Raw genomic sequence first — 18369 nt, 5'->3', positions numbered from 1 at the left:
CTTACGCATGTGCATTGTACAGTATATAGGTCGAAAATTTTCAGTTTATTTACAAATATTTGTCCTGGCTTCTGGAATGGTATTTTTTTGTTCTTGACATCTACTTATTAATTGATATGCACGATGTGCAAATACCGGGGATCCCGCTTATAACGTTTTTAAAAAAAAAAAACATAATCTCAATGAGCATTAGTTATAGTTGGGACCACGAAAATAATGACGTGACATCGACAAATTTCTGTTTAAGTTTTACGGGGAAGTTTTTTAGTTTGATAACAGAAAAAAGCATAAAATACCTACGTATTTCACATTTCTTTCATTTTATATTAAATGCGCATAGTTTTAAATTTTTTAAATTTCCCGCCAATAGTTATTTTGGGAGGAGGAGGGGGATTCATCTATCACAGAACAATTCTGCAATGTTTGGTGATCATTTACCTGACTTTTAAATTTGGACCGTAGAATTGTTTTTATGCCTCTCTGAAAGTTTTGGTGAAACGCTCTGTTTAGGCCTATTTGCGTGATGTAATGATGTATGTATCGTTGATGTAATGAGAGAAACAAAGAGATAAAATAATTTTGAGGATCTTATCTTCATCTCACTTTGTTTAGTGTAACATCGGAAGGCCGACAGATATGTTATTACACTGGAGTGGTTTATTTTAACATTATCACATCATGTAACACTTTGGAATTATCTTCTAAAAGAAGAATTACGCTTATGTAGATATGTCGAGATGCTCAGAAGATATGTAACATTTGCGAGATAATCGAGAGAAAATTATCCAAACGTCATCACAGCTTACATCAAATTTTTTTGCTCTGTAGAATGTCTGAGACTGATTTGCATTGCTTTCAAATAAATTAACTAACCTTATAAAAATCTACTGCTATAATTAGAATTCCAAAAATAAATAGCCAAAAATCCCATAGAATAGATTGTTGAAAAGACATAAATAACCACTCGTGGAGTGGAGACTACTCGTTCATTTTATAAAATAATCAATAATAAGCATGTATTAATTAAATACAAAAAATAAATAATATTTATATTACAAAGATATACAAGGCGCACAGCTAACACTTGGCACCGCAAATTACTGGCGAATCGTTGATCCTAGATCAGAAAAAGTATCCAAATAACGTGTGGACCTCAGATACGCCATTCATATTGCAAGGGGGTGTATAGTTATTAAAATGAAAAAAATAATAATTTTTTATACGATCATCCTGTGCTCAAAAACCCAATTAGAAAGTTGTTGCTCTGTCTCTCTTGGGGCCAACAAAAAATTCCATGTTTTTTTAAGTGCAATATTCGCTGAAATATTTGAATTCAAAAATCGGAGAAAGTTGGGAAAAACATTATAAACAATGTAAAACGCTTTTCCCCCCTCATTTACGCTGTTTTTTTTCCCAAAACTTTTTGATTTTTTTTAAAAACTTTTAGAACTAGAATTTTTATAAAACTTGAATAAAAAAAAACCTATTGCTTAAACATTCGCTTAAATATGACTGATGCGCTTTTTGGTTGCATTTTTCAAGTTTTGTAAATTTTTTTTTATAAAACTTGAAAAATGCAACCAATATGCTTATCGTTACATTCGAGCGAATAAAATCAATAAGGTGGTTTTTTTATTCAAGTTTTATAAAATAACTTTTCTAAAACTTTTATGGTGTATGCCTGCCTAAATAGTTTCCAAAGAAGTATTTATCGTACATCGTCCCCCTCATGTCAGAAGTACGAATGTGCAATGTCCTTGGAAATCAAAGAACGTGGGAAATGACGTTTGAACGTTTACTTTACTCATGTAATTTTCTTAAAATGTTTTGCAACATGTGTTTCAATAGGGATACACATTCCCGTTTCAGGCAAAACTTAGCGAAATAAGGTATCCAACCAGCTGATAAAAAAGAAGGAAAAATTTGTACATTTGTGGTTCTGGCATGCGGGTGGGGACGAAGGCCCGTGATACACATGCTACTAAGTAGCACGAAAGCATGCCACTTCCTAGCATATGATACCAATGAGATTACTTAGTAACTTTCTTTACTTTACTTTAGTAACTTTTTTTTTTTCGTGGAAATGCTAACAATAATCTCATTAGTTGCATATGCTCGAAAGTGGCATGCTTTCGTGTTACTTAATGTTAGTAGCACGTGTATCACGGGCCGCAATCAGAATTTACTCCGAATTATATACTGATGGGTAGGCTATATTTGAAGTAAAATGAACAAGTTAAATTGTTTTGTTGTTTTTCGTATCGGATTAGATTCATATTTTATCAGGAAATTTTTTAAAAGGGTGATGTTTACGGTAATGTGGTTTTCCCAAGGCAATATCAAGCCCTGAGGCAATGGAATAGTCCGGGGTGGGGGGGGGCGATAGAAGCTACGGGTATTACAAAGACAAATACAAAGCCACAACAGGCAAAATGCCAAACGAGGTGGATGAGAAAAAGATGCCCTTAACAAATATGGATATCATATATTTCAAAAATACAGCAACACAATTAAAAATGCAATTATAAACACTAGAAACAATATATACACATGATAAAATATTATACAATGCCCATAAAATGTATTTATGGTTGTTTTATTCTAAGTATGAATAACTTCTCGATTTACCCCAACATGTTTATCGTATTTCTTTTTAAACGTGTCATTGTGTTAGCATTTACAACCTCCGGGGGTAAGCTATTCCATTTATTAACAACCCTATTAGAGAAAAGTTCCCTGCGACACCATAACCTAGAATTGTCCATTACCAATCGATACTGGTGTTACCTTGTAAGAGCAGTCGATTGGCGGTGTCCCTCTGTAGGTATTTTGGTCTCCAAAATCTTACAGCATACTCAAGTTCAGAACGAACTAAGCCTCAGAAAAGCAGAAGAATGACTTGAGGAGAACGCGAAGAGACCTTTTTGAAAATGAAACCGAGCATTATATTCGATTTTTTGACCATCGCCTGTACAATATTCAGAAAACCAAAGTCGCTCGTCAATGGGAATTCCCAAATCGGTGACTCCAGTTGTATCCGGGGTATCATGGGCGGAGATACTGGGGGGGGGGGGGCAGCGTCAAAGGTGGAGTCGACTGTGATCAAATGTATATATGAATTGACATCATCATCATCGTGCCCCCCCCCCCAGCAATAATGACCGTGCACCCCCAGACTTCCAAGTCTATCTCCGCCTATGCGGGGTAGTGACACCATTTAACTCGTAAGAGAAACGTGGGTTCTTCGAACTAAAATGAGTGACCATGTACTTTTCAACGCTAAACGTTCAGGATTGGAGCATGGTCCATTCATTTGCCCATGCTCCAATCCTGTTGAAGTTGGTCTGGAGCAACTCCCTATCGTTTTGATTCGCGACCACCCCATTAGCTTCACGCCATCTGCGAATTTGCTAGCAATCCCCTCGATACCCTGATCGAGTTTATCGATAAAAAGTGAAAAGACTATGGGCCAAGAACACGTACTTGTGGAATTCTACTTGTGACGCCTGTCAAATCAGAGAATTACCCGTTCACCATAACTTGTTGTGACCTATCTCTTAACCACAAATTTATCCAATTCAGCAAATTCGAAAATTCCATGCAGCAAATTCACCCAATCCCAATCTCGTGTAAACGTCTCAAGAGTTTAGCATGTTGGACCCGATCGAATGCCTTCTGGAAATCAAGATAAACAACATCTACATTCTTGTTCTTACCCAAGGCCTTAGTCACGTGATCATAGAAGCAAAGGAGGTTAGGTACACATGACTTCCCCTTCCTGAACCCATGCTGATTGTCCGACAATACATAATTTTCGTCTATCCACTTCACTAATTGTCTTTTGATAATAATTTACAAAATTTTCATAGGACCCTATAGGTTGGCTTGACTTGGGAGGGGGGAAGGTGATGAGGGAAAAAATTTCTGAAGAAGGGGGGCGATGAAACAAAAAGTCTGTAGACACTAGATAATGTCTTCCAAACATTTCTGCCTCATTGTTCCTCTCCCCTTATCAGAAAAAAAAATGTTCCCATCGTCCACCTTTCCGAATTAACCCATAGGATCCCACGTTGTATTTGTAGATTCTACACCCCTCCCCCCTAATTCGTTTCATAGCCCACTCTGAGAAACAGTACTCCAGCGCAGTGATTCTCAACCTTTGAAAGCCCGCTGTCCGGTTGATTTTTTATTTCGTGGCTGGAAGTTCCGGCCATACGCACGATTAATTGTAAATTAAATGATTAAAAATGAAACAATGAACCACTCACAGCCCGGTTTGTTTGATTTATGTCTGGGGCCCGATACCGTTTTGCGGTTCGGCGGTTGAGAAACACTGCTCTAGACCAGTGGTTCTCAACCTTTGAGAAACGCTGGTCGGCTAATCTCTTCGCTGCCACTTCAGGAAAATGAAATAAATTTTAAATAAATGAGTAAATTTAATAAGTGAATAAGAAGTGGGCCTACGGAGCTCCGTCAAAGAAATCATATACAATGCAATCTCTCTACATCAGTGGTTCTCAACCGGTGCTCCGCGGACGTTCGAGGAAAATATAAAAAAAAACAGTAAAATTAAAAAATATATATATAAATATTTTTAAATAGTAAAAATAAATCAGTAACTTTTTGATGCTTAGTTAAAAAATTGGCCTACGGGACTCCGCCATAGAATTTTTTTACTTAAAAGGGCTCCGCGCGCGAGTCAAAAAAGGTTGAGAACCGCTGCTCTACATCAATACTCGATATAACGACGAATCCCTCTACAACAAAAGCGGATAAGGTTGGTTGAGATCCCAGTCACAGAAGAAAACATTGGGCACTTTAAATTAGAAAAAAAAAGTTGGAGTTTTTTGGGGCCTTTCAGAAGTCGGGGAGCAGGGCACGTGCCTGGTCTCCCACTGTTAAATCTTCCTCAACTCTACAGGTATAGGTTTCAAGTCTTGTTTGGAAATGTCTATACTTTAATATTTAACTGCTGCCTCTCGATATAACGCTAACCCCTCTACAACGATATTTTTTTTCTTGGTCTGTAGATTATCGGTATATCAAGATTTCACTGTATTAAGAAAGGCTCCGTGAGTCAAAAAATTTTGAGTTTTTCTCAACCGCTGGGGGCCGCGGCCCAATACCGGACCCTGACATGAGTCAAACCTAGCGATCGCCTATATTGCCTGGGTGATTTACCTATGGTCCCCATTTACTTCCCGTAAGTCGTGTGTGTAACCGGGCCTTCCGCTTACAAAAATAAATGAAACCGAGCCGCAGACTTCCCAACGTTGAGAACCTCTAAACCATACATCTTGAACCCGTTGCTCGCGAGCACTACGGTTCTCCTTGAAGCGCCCAGAATGCTCGATACTCGTGTCCGATTTCGTGCTCGCGAGCACTTGATGCAAGGGTCCCAATTGAACCACCTTGTACAAATTGCATTCAAGGATTAAAAATCAGGATGATTTCATGCATTCGTATGTCAAACTTGCCGTAAGGGTGCTCGTCTTTTGATGATGGGTACAGGCAGTGCTTGCGACTGGAAAAAGTTTGAAAACCTCTGCTCTAGACGGTAATTAATAATTTTTCTGTTCTACAGTAGAATATCCTAACCTCTTGTCAGGATATATTTTCATCTAGACCGTTTGTGCTATGGGGTTTCGAACTCATGAAATCTTCGAACGTACTTTGGTACAATAGCTGAATTTCTTATCGACCTCATCATAAGACGCCCATGTCCTCGCAAAATTTTTGCCATCATGTATAAAAATAAAATGATTCCAACTCCATCATTCATTGGAATAATAACTCACAAACATGCATTCTTATTTCATTTCGTCTTTTTTCCCCGTGTTTAGACAATGATGTTCGTTAAATATTGTTTTTAATAGCTTAATGATAAAAAACTACAAAACTATAAAACTTTTTGTCCTTTTAAAGGGTTCACTTACTTCTAATATATTTATTTTCGCTTTCTTCTTTTTCTTCGTATCCAATTACAAGGCAAATTAATGCCGTTGAAAGGAGGAAATGGATAACCATTATTTCATGTCTGAAATAATTGTGTATGCGGCAATGCATTTCCTATATACGTCGATACGTCTGCAATTTTTTCATTTTTCTGAAAAAAAAGAATGTTCTTCATAAATAAGAGCATATAAAAGTATATAAAGTATGAAGCAATACATGTCGATATCAGGGCGGCCAAAAAAATTGCCATAACCTGTATAATACCACTTAGGAACCCCATATTCCAAGGTAGTACTTAATTTTTGTGAATCCTTTGTAGTTTCACATATAAAAACTACACGCAAACAAAACAAACGAAACGTTGTTTCAAACAATGGAATGAAACACCATACACCGCATCTAAAGCATATTTCATAATGATATGACCAATACTATTTTTTGTAGTAATTAAAGAAATAATGATCTGAATCTTGCAAAATAAATTTATGATGGAAATGAGGTTATGTCAAAAATAATACCAATCGTGAAAATCAATAGAAAAACTTACACAATTTTTTTTTTCAACCCCCCCCCCCCTTCCCATGGAAAGAGAATGTAACAATAATGTTTAACCAGTGGGAAAAATAGCTTGAAAAAACACCGGAGTGATCAGCTAGAATCACAGATGGTGCTGCCATCTACCCTGTTAAGAATATGCAAATGAAATAGCGTCTTGTTCCTTTTTCCTCCCCTTCAATTATTATTTTGGTCATTTAACGTGATAGGGTGTTTTTCTTTGGCCATGTTATAATATTGAGGAAATCAAAACAGTGACACACACACACGCACATGGTTTTTCAGTACTGTAGTCGGATTGCGACATTTCTTGACAATTCAGTTTTCTAATAGTAGTTTGTTTCTTTTTCTTATTGAGTTTTTAACCCTTTGAGTAACATCGACGAGATATCTCACCTTCTTAAAAACATCTTATTTTAGCCTTGACAAGCCTAGATATTTTGTAAAGTTTATTTCTCAATGAAACAGTTTTCCCTAGCTCTTTTAGACTGCACCTGCTGAAAATCGGAAGAAAACCTACTTCATTAAAAAAGATGACATTTGGTAGAGGTTTAATGATTTCTGCTGCGCCGCTTTAAAGGTTAAAACTTAGAAAGGAAAAGTTTCAGGTCAGTTTTTTTTGAGACTTTTATAATATATACCGTATTTTAACGTGTATAAGGAACCCCCTGAATTTTTGGGTTTAAAATTTGGAAAACAATTTTTTTCATCAAAGATATTTTTTATTCTAAGATATAAAAAAAGATATTTTTTTATTCACATCATAGAAACCATTAAATTCTTCATCACTTTCATCTGATGCATCACAATCAGCTACATCAACGAGTTCATTATCATTTTCAGATTCACTCTCATCATAAATTGCAAGGAATTGTGAGAGTCAATATCTATATATATTTATATATATCTATAATCTATATATATGTATATCTTATACTATCTATGTATAAGAAACCCCCCCCCCTTATTTTTAGGACAAAATTTTTGGCAAAAAGGGGGGGTTCGTTATACACGTTAAAATACGGTAATGGAGAAACTTGAGCAGCAATTTTAGCTGATTCCATATTCAGTTAATAATAATAATCACTTCAGACACCCATTTTGTTTGTATATTTTTAACAGGGTACATGAAACTGCCCCCACGATTTGAACCGATTTTACCGGTGTTTTCAAGCTATTTCGCCAAGTGGTCAAACACATTTTTTTAAGGGAGTGGAGTTGAATTTGATTATTTTCCATTAAAAAAAAATTCAAATTTTTCTTATTATTTTTCACCATCATTGCAAAGCTACATAATCTCGTTTCCATGACAGAAAAAATTCGGAAGCTACAGATGAATATTTCTTTAACTACTAAAAAAAATCAATAGTCACATAAGTTATGGAGTTATGAAACGCACTGTACATTAATGTAACTTAACATTAAGCTAAATGAATAATCAAGCTTACAAACTAATTGATTTAGCGACCATTGATGAGAAGTACTTCAAACTTCACTGATATTATAATCACCATCAATTACCTATTCCGACGTGATCGATATGCGGAAAGGTTAATACGGTGGATACGGACCTATTTGGCCAATAAGAGGAAAAAGGACGAGAAATATGACCAACAGAATTATGAACGGGCAATTGACTGTTTGAGATATTTGTATTGGAATTGTGATACGTACTATTTTTGTCCGAAATTTTCCTACAAAAGCCTTGGATGAAATATGTTTAGGCAAGTAACATTAACCCGATCAGGGCGGGCTTGATAAATAAATAAAAAAAGTTAGGCACCAGTCAAATTTCTAAGGGGCCAAGAATGATTTTAATCTTAAGAAAACGGTCCTAAATAATGTTCTTTCGACTTTTACAGGACATCATATCCTTTCCCTATGTTAGAAGACGCACTGTGATGAAATCAGAAAATTTTGCGTTATTCAGACTCCAATTTAGCAATCACATAAAAAGGTTTTAGGCTTTTTAATAGTAATAATTTCATATTCGCCATGGCGACCTGGCGTCTGGGATTTTTCCAGCTCTCAACTAGATATAGACTAGAAGCAAGTGTTCTATAAAAGTTTCTCGGCAATTGCTCTCAAATTTCTGGCTAAAATTAATAATTGGCTAAAATTTAATAAAATAATTCTTTTTTAAATCATCTTTCTGTAAAATGGTTCATGTTACACGTTTTTCGATTTCCTCTCTAAAAGAGAAATGGTGGTGGTCTTTTGATCACATAAACTAACGAACAAGCTCATTTACGCTGCTCTTTCTCTCATTTTTAGCGATATTTGAATCAAATATCTCAGTTCATACAGGGTGTTTCAAAAAAAGAAAAATCACTCGATTTGAAATGCGTATATTACGAAAAATATTGAACATAGACACTTAAGTTTAATTTTATATTACATGGCCAATCATAAAGTTTTTTACAAACCAAATTAAAGGTGCTCAATATGTCCACCTTGGGATGCACGGCATATGTCTATACGGTAGTCAAATTCGTCCCAAACTTTTGCGAGTATGTTTGCATCCACTGCGAGTGGATTTCTGTGGACTATGTGCGAAACTTTGCCGGATGCGCTCCACATTTTCGTCTGACATGTGGGGACGGCCAGGGGATTTCCCTTTACCTAGACAATCCGTGTCTCGGAATTGTTTATACCATCGCCTAATGCTCTGAGCGGTAGGAAGTTCTACACCAGGGTATTGTCAACGAAAAGCATGATGACCAGTTGTTACGGAATCACATTTCTCGAAGCTTAGAACACAAAACGATTTCTGTTGTGCAGTCGCAATCTTGACAAACACTGAAGTGGCTGCCGAAGGAAGAGCGTTAGCGCTACCTGTTGGAAACTGAGTGAAACTTGAGATTTCACTCTTTCTACCCATACATTATTCGATCAAAACGGATTAAAAGCTGAATAGTTATGACTTTTTTAAATCGGATGATTCTTTTTGAAACACCCTGTATTATAATTAGAGACCTGAATTTCTTTTGTGTCATGAACTCTGTGGCTCAAGAGAGACAGGGCAATAACTTGATAGTTGGAAGTTAGAGGATGAGGGACCGTATAAAACAATATTCTTTTTTATTTTGGTACATGTAATAAAAATAAATGACCTATCTGAAATGGGCACGTTATTTGAATACTTTTTCTAATTGAAAGAATGTTCCCATAAAAAACGGTTCACGAGTTATTTGAACTGAAACTGACTTTAATTCCCACCCTGTATATTAATAGCTACAAACTAACGAAATGAATTATTAGTACATACACACTGTACGTATTTTGATGTAACTATAAAATTTATATAAATGAATAATCAAACATACCAAACAAATGATTAGCTGCCATTTGCAGGTAAGCAAATAAAAGTCAGCGGTATCTGAAAACTTAGTGTGAAAGCGTAAAAGGTAACAAGTTTAATTTAGGTAGAAAGCAAGAAGTTATAAACAACGCGATACATTGAAACATAACCTAATGTAATACGCCCTAGCATTGGCGTATGCAGGGGGAGGGGGTTCTAATGCCTCCCCCCCCCCCCCCCCAGCAAAGATTATAGTGTTATTTTGCAGGAAAAAACGTAACCTTCAAATCTTGTTTGGGATCGCGTCCATAGTCTAATGTTAAACTTTTTTCGATTGAACGATATCCTTTACTACGATAAACGATAATTTTTTAGGACATTGTGAAACTGCTGCAATGATAATTTTTTATAGTGTATTTTGCTTGAAATATCCTTCAATATATTTTTTAAACTCATCATATATTTTAGTTCTTCCGAGGACGTCTCATAATATCGGTATTTAGTATCACCTGATCACCGAAAGTGTTTATGAAGTTTTCGGTATCGCTACTTTTTGTGTGATGCACCAAAGCTTACTGTCATAAACCTCTTGACAGGGGAATACACGTATTAATACGACTTTAGTTAATCAACTAAAAAAAAGTCAGTTAATAAAACATTTTGCGGCGAATAAATACTCAAAAACATATTTTTGGTCAAAATATGGTCAAAATATACTGGTCGAAATTGGTCAAAATATACTAACAATGCAGATTTAGAGAAGATGTCAACAGCAGCATAAATTTGATGGTACGTGATGATATTGTTGCTCTTAATATAACGATAATCCCTCTACAACGATATTTTTCTTTGGTCCACAGAATATCGCTATATCGAGGTTTCACCGTATACAGAAAATGAAGATGACCCCTATCAAAAGTAATAGATGGAAAAATGAAATGCTGCATGCACAGGTACTCGGAAAATGAAATGAAATTAACGGTAAACTGTGTAAAATGAAATGAACTGTAACCATCTATACAAGCCTAACCACAGAAAACAGTGAGAAAATGCATTGCTCGATCAATATGAAAAGACAGCTAAGATGATCTACGCATAGCATTTTCTCTCGTAATCTCATCGTTACCAATGTTCTCTCTATGATACTACACTTGTGAGCGGCGTAAATGCTCAAACGCACAAGTCATATACACCATTAGTATACGTATTTCCTTGGCATCTAACTAAAAAAGTCAATACCGCGCAGGGAAACAACAAGTCTGCGCAGGTAAAATAAAAAATCGGAGGAACGTTGAATTGAGTTGTATTTAATTTTTGGATTGTCAAATCTCAATAACAGTTTCAACACATAAGAGATACACCAGAGTTTTACTGTATACATTATAAAGAAAAATGAAAGATAACGCATCAGTGAGCATTATCGTCATTTTTATTTTTATTTTATGACTTTGCTAATGGGATGACAGCGGATCGCTTTGTTCCCTGTTGACGTTCTACTTGAAAGATGGTTGGCCCAGAGGAATCCGAAAGCAAAGAATTCTAGGCACTAATTGGCGATTTCCCCAGATAAATTGTTTGAATTAAGTCGGAATATACCCGAGGTTTCCACACGAGCATGGGCTGGTTTTTTTTTGTTTTTTTAACCCAGCATGATGTTCTGAGGAACAGGGTGAATTTCTTACAGAAGTTGCATTTCAATGAAAAAACTCAAAAATTGTTCTTCTTTGAATATTAGTGAAAAAGTATTAAATAAATAACGCGACTGCTTCGACTAGGGGACCCCAGTATCGTTTAGTAAGGAAAAATTCCAGGTTGTGGTGTCGCAGGGAGTTTTTCTGTAATAAGGTTGTTAATAAATGGAATAGCTTACCTCCGGTGGTTGCGAATTCTAACACGATTCGTTTAAAAAGAAGTACTATAGACATAGTGGGTTATTTTTGAAACATATGGCATCCATATTTTTATGGGCATCTTTTTCTCAGCCACCTCGTTGGGCATTTTGCCTGTTGTGGCGTTGTATTTGTATTTGTATAAATGGATAAGCTATCCATACTTAGATAAGACAACCATAATCTTTTTTTATGTGGGAGTGTATTATATATCATTAATTATTATTGTTGTTGTTTTTTTTTTTTTTTGGTGATATATGCTATTATATATTGGATTGCTGTATTTTTGTTATATTTGACATCCATATTCTTATGGGCATGCTTTTTCCATCCACATCGTTGGGCGATTTGCCTGATATAGGCTTTGTATTTTAATAAGTGAAGTTGGCTTGTTCTGAGTTTTGTGTATCCACAGCCTTAACTACCCATAAAAAATTTATGAAATTTTGTGAACGTTTTAATGAAGGGCAATGGGAAGAATTTTCAAAGCCCTTCAAAAGACCGAAAATCCCCGCATAGCTTTTTATACACAATCAACCAAGTTCGTAAAAGAGTTTTACCAGTGAAAGAATGTTCGTGCAAAATTAACTTCATACAAATACAAATACAACACCACAACAGGCAAAATGCCCAACGAGGTGGGGTTAACTAAATCTCTTTATTGAATAAGTGAGAATAGAAATGGTTTTGTGATGTCGGTTTACAGATATCCTGTCATGAAGCTTGATCAGTTTGATAACGCGTTTGCAAGACATCAGTAGGTACACTACAATTTGCATAGAAGCACCCTTCAGTGACGAATGTCGAAACTGATTTATCACCAAGCCATGTACAAAAAAAAACTTAATATATAAATGCTATATATGCCAAAATTTCATGAAGCTGAACCTTTGTGATTTTGGCCTGTATCAGGGCTTGACAGATCGAAAAAAATATTTATGTGCCAGCCCAATGGTGCCCCGGGCGCCGGACTGGAGGGGGCGCAAATTGCACTTTTTAATCTTTCCTTCGACATTATGAGGGGGCGCCAAAATGCATGCTTGCCCCGGCTGACCAAGCATGTAGATGCGGCCCTGCTGACACTTTCCTCAGCTAGTGGTAGTAATCCACCTGCAGGATGTTGGCCTGTGTATCAGAAAACACATGTAGTTTTCTTTCGCTCTTCTCGCCACGTAGTTCGTTTTAACTTTTATAAACAACGTCGTTACTAAGATTTTTTTAATCAGGTCCGAATTTAAGCACTGAAAGTAGTTTTGTGGTGCTTTACGATATCCTCGCAAAAACGGGGCCGTTAACAAAATGTCCCTTTGACAGGTTGCACTCTATCCCCTTATTTTAACCAGTGAAACTATCAAACCTGGCGAGTGAAGTCGATGATTGTGTTCTTATTTTTGGCAACAAAGTGCTCGAGGCTTCAAAACAATTATAAATGAGATTGTCGTTACTAAAATACATTTTTCTATTCATAGCTTCAAGTATTGTTTAATGACAAATAACCTTAGCATAAATGCAGTATTATCAAAGTCTAGTGCTGAATTAACAAAGAGCGTCTTTAAGAAGAAAAAAACAAAACAAAATGTCGCATACTCCTCAGATTCATAGCTACTAGCAAAAGACTTTTCACCACCTAAGCGAGAAGAGAGATGATCATTTCCTAGAAGAGTAATTCTAGTCGCAGCTGAATGAATCCTTACTCAGCATCAAATGACGATTATGCTCGGGGAAGCGTTTCCCGCAAAATTTAAGACTTTTTCTTAGAGTTTGTGGCCCTGTTATTTATATTTTTTTAAGCATCTATCCAGTCTTCATTGTTTCTTGAGCGATTGCCAAACTCTTGATGATGTGCATGGAGTATCGGGTGAAGTTGACTGGCTGGCATTATCTGTGTTGTGACGCGGGCAGCTATTTTTATAACTACTCTGCCTCTTCTCGTCTCTCTCTCTCTCTGAACCAGTAAAGCTCCTCTGCTCCGGGCACTTCCTCGGAAATTAAGATCTGGCCAATAGCCTTCGCTTGGGAACTACAATTGCACGTGAATCCCAAGGAAAACAACATAAGAAACTAGTCAATGAAATCCAGAGTACACAGTACAATACGTAAGTTAAAATAGAATACAGTGGAGCCCACATAACACTGAGTAAACTTTGCATAAGCAACATCCTGCTTTTGTATGCATAGTGTGATAACGGATAAAGTGCTTTTTGCATTGGCCATGATATTGGAGATAGTAGTGTCAATTCAAATATTTCAAAGAAATGGTCATAACTGTAGGCTTTATGTGTATGGAGGAGAGTCAAGAGTGCAGCAGGATCATCGATAGACACCGAGCAGACAGAGACACATGGCCTAATCGCACGTGAGACATTACAAAGATGAGTAACGCACGTCGGTGATTTCTATCCAGCAACGACATACAGAATTAGCACAATCGATTAATCACTGCTAACGATCCATCCGGCGCCACGATTTCAATGTCCATTAATGATATTTTTGACTCACTCGAAGAAGTGTTGTTTCCAATGTCGTGAAGTGAGCATGGTGACATTGATTCGGTGTTCGATTGTAGAAGCTAAGAAAGTGCGATATTGTATATGCTGCATGGTGCATATGTAAATACGCCAAGGGCATCATTGTTATATTACTTAATGACAGTTTTTGAGACACTGATTGGATGGATGCGTATTTTGCGTAAACGGCGATAGTCTCGCGTCTTGCATGCGTTGATCTCAATCGGCCGCGGCTGTAATGCCATGGTGTGAGCGATTTTCTCGTGAGTCAATCTTGGTCCTTGAATTATTATCGATGAAACATCAAATGATGAACACTGTAGAAATTTTCTGGCGTTTCATCACCTCTAAAATTGTTTATCAGGGCTATGCATCCTGGCATCGTGGTTTTGTCATCTAAAACTGGTTGACAGAGCGCGGCACATATACGCAAAAATAAAAAAAGATGCATTTGAAAGTCCCGAAAAATTAAAAAATTCATGAAAATTGTGAAAATATGCATTTCACAAATGCTGAAATGTGAATTTAAAAATGTAAAGTGTGCTTTGAAAATTCTTCAACTTGCCCTAAACAGCACATATAGGAATATTGCAAAAAACATGCGTAAAATGAAAAAAAAATACGAATTAAAAAATGCTGCAGTTACCGTAAGAGGACAAATATGCGCAAAAAAAACGGGCATGATTTAAATATGCAGTAATATAGCAGAAAAAAATTAAGAGTATGCACAAGAGGAAAAGCACTGAAGTATGGTCAAAGAGAAAAAAAATATGCAATAAAACTAAAAAAATATGCGGAAAAATGAGGAAAACGTGCATTCTTAGAAGTGCAAAAATATATGCATTTAAAAATGCCTAAAAATATGCACTGAAATGAGCAATACACAATGGTGGAATATAATTCTTGAAAAAATTAAAGAAATTTGATTACATTTTTGAAGAGTAAAAAGATAAAAATAATGTGGAAAACATTAGTACAATGCGATTAATAGAAAAAAATACTAAAAATATCCACTTATATTCTGAAATTTCAATAATTCTGTGCATTTATATGCACTACCTATAAAAAGTGATAAAATATGCAATTACATATACACTTATGCTTTTGCATAATCCGACCTGTAGCCATAACGTATAATTAGCACATAATTGGAATATGCAGGGTTATTCAGAACTCATGGTAAAACTGTAAGAGGTGGTAGAGCACACTACAACAAACATTTTTTTTACCATTAAATGGGACAAACATGAAATGTTGTCAAATCACAACAGCAAAGGTGGTAGAGGGTGTGTGCTTTTGAGATTCCTTAAAGTCCTTTAATACCTCCTTTTTTTTATTGCCATCTTTTTTTCAGTCGACTCATTGAACATTTTACCTGGGCCTTTTTTTTGTATTTGTATTTGTCCCATGAGTAGTGAATCACCCTGTATACAAAGCCTTCATGAAAAGTTTAAACAGAGCATGTTAACATATAATATTACCAGGCGGGGTCGTAGTAAACTTGAGTTTGGCCTTGGTAAGCAGTGAGCAGAAAGCCAAGTAGTTTATAGTAATCGTCAAGTAGTAATTAATGATATTTAAATATCGCACACCATCGCCGACGTAATATAATACCAAAGGTCTTTTAGGGTTTGATGAAAAGAGTCTCTGTGTTACGCGTTGATGGGAGGCCTGTTGTTATATAGCTTTAAATGATGGCAAAATTACCGTCCGAGGCTAAATGTCTTTCTTATTTAATTTCTTCGATTATCCTCCTCACGTTATTTTATATGAAATTATTCACCTTGAAATTGTTAATAACTGATGAACTGTTGGTGCAACATCACAACAAAGTCTACTCACTGTGTAAACTAAGAATGAAATTGTGGAAGCCGACTGTATCTTCCAAATAAGGACAGAGCCTAGACATGTCTGGTTTCCTTGCGTATGTTCGTTCTATCTTTTAAATTGGATTCAGTACTGAAATAGCTATGTCCCGACTGCTAGGTCGTATTGGTAATATTGATACTTATTTTGTTATGTGAAAGAGGGTTTTGCTACTTTTCTTCCGTTTACTGAGGGTGGAAAACGGAGTTTCCTATGCTTTTGGCGATCACCATTGCACTAAATCGCGAAAAAAAATTTCAATTTGGCGATTAAATAACAGATTCAATTTGCCATGTAACGGGTATATATTCACCCATGTCCTAAATAGAGTGGGATAATTTAGCTAACCTTTCATCCACAATTTAGCTGATTAGCCATATTATCAATTTCAGCATTTTATTAATAGCTGCAATTAATAAAATTCCAGCGAGAACCCTAGTTCCTTCGTGTGACCATGTGCTTATCATGATGCCGTTGCATCATTTTTTTGGGCTTTTCAGAAAAATGTAAAAACCATTCATAAAAACCGAGCATGCCAGAATGAAGCCTTTTCCTGTCAGAAAAGAGAACAACGAGTTATCGAGTTAATTGCGCATACGATTTTTGGCCTAAGTCAATCGTGCTGTCTTATAGGCCTTTGTTTTTGCTTTTTTTTCACTTTTTAAACATTTTTTGATATTTCATACGTCGTACCTTTGCTAACCACTGACGATCAGCTAATTTTGAGATGTTCAGCTCATATGTATTCAGCTTCACGCTGTATTTGACGCACTGATCATGATTTTACTGTTGCGAGATATGTGTGTACCAGCTTCTTATTTCTTGAAGTTGTGAATTTAGTTAAATATTTCTTTACTTTTCACACACAGAAGCTTTTTGAAACTATAACGTTTCCTTAATATTTTGTGAATGCTTAACGTGTACGTATGAAATTCTTTTGAGATATCTATTACGCACACGTGTTTTGCTCACAGCATAACAATTTTACTTGCTTTACTCTGCAAAATCTGTTTCACACGATCCTTTGTGACTGCTTTGAAAGCACATTTCTTGAGAGCTACAATATGCTAATTTGGTATGACGCAAAATCTGCCTAATCCGACAAGTTACTCAGCGTTTTTATTCACATTTCCTTTTCATACATTTTTTTAAATTTTTTTATTTGGTGTAAGATTTTTTTAAGCTTGCTAATTAGTCAAATGAAAAAGAACGTACTTTTAGTCATACCCATTGGTGTACGCAAAGGGGGGGGGGGGGTTGGGGTTACCCTTCAAGCCGAGATTATAGTGTTATTTTGCAGGAAAAAACGTAACCCCTCCCCCCCTCAGAAGGGAAAAAAATTGAAAAACCCTTTCTTGAGAAAATTCTGCGTACGCCTATGGTCATACCTAACGGTTATTTTAAAAATAACGTGTTTAGTATATTTTTATGGTGAACCCAAAGATGTGCCTCGGAGTTCACAGATAATGTATCTTTCCAAGGAACTCTGCGAAAAGGTCAGACTTGGAGAAAATATTACAGTATTTGATCTTCTTGCTTGAAGCTATATGTCGGATCTCGTTAGGAAAGTGGGTAAAAAAACAAAACGATGAAATGAACACTTCAGTAATGTAACATGCGTGTAATTCACACGAATTCTCACTAGCTGGCTACTGGACCTAACGTTCAGGGTCTCTGCAACTGTTTGGATAGAGATATGGTGATTGAGTTTGATGTTGCAAGAAGATAAGTATGTCTCCAAGTTTACAGTATCAGATTTTCGACATGGCTTCCCCGGGGGGGGGGGACGCTGACCGGGCTCCATCCCTGAGGCCCGGGACTGCTGTTACCCATCATTTTTTTATCTTTTCATGCTATTTTTCATGCTTTTCATGCTTCTAATTCACTATAGAAGGGCCAGTGAAAAGTCCGGCTTGGGGGCCTTGCTTCAGGATGTGGGGGCGGCGGCTATGATTTTCGTTCACGGCAGCACAATAACGTCAATCGGCAAGAAAGTTGTTTTTCTTCTGCGAACAGACTGTTATAAGACAAATGAATCTGGATGTTGATTGGTAAGTTTGCTCATACGTAGGATGACCATATGCCCTTGACGAGTAAAATTATATCGTGAGGTTTGTGAATAAAACATTTACGCGTTATTTTCAATTTTTTCTGGTATTTGATGCACTATAGAGCGTCAGTTGCAACATTGGTTTTGTAATCATACATCAAATAATATACAGTAGAACCTCATTATAACGGACCCTATTATAACGGATATCGGTTATAACGGACAGTTGAAAAAATCATAATAATA

General features: G+C 36.3%; 1 protein-coding gene across 2 annotated transcripts in view; it reads right to left on the bottom strand.

The window, feature by feature from the left end:
• Window positions 1-18369, bottom strand: part of LOC149084828 (fibroblast growth factor receptor 3-like) — a 75428-nt gene that overhangs the window by 37212 nt on the left and 19847 nt on the right. For both annotated transcript variants that reach the window (XM_089232568.1, XM_089232567.1), the window contains exon 2: window positions 5937-6106. In XM_089232568.1, coding sequence (XP_089088694.1) covers window positions 5937-6066 — 130 coding nt within the window. In that variant the 5' untranslated portion in view covers window positions 6067-6106. The remainder of the gene's footprint in view (window positions 1-5936; window positions 6107-18369) is intronic.

The sequence above is a fragment of the Pholcus phalangioides genome, unplaced genomic scaffold (genome assembly GCF_987345545.1).
Source record: "Pholcus phalangioides strain wild (caught in Gottingen) unplaced genomic scaffold, Ppha-v1.0 ptg000007l_1, whole genome shotgun sequence".
Classification (NCBI taxonomy): Eukaryota; Metazoa; Arthropoda; class Arachnida; order Araneae; family Pholcidae; genus Pholcus; species Pholcus phalangioides.
Note: the sequence above shows the minus strand (reverse complement) of the source record. Positions and strands in the feature narration are given on the sequence as shown.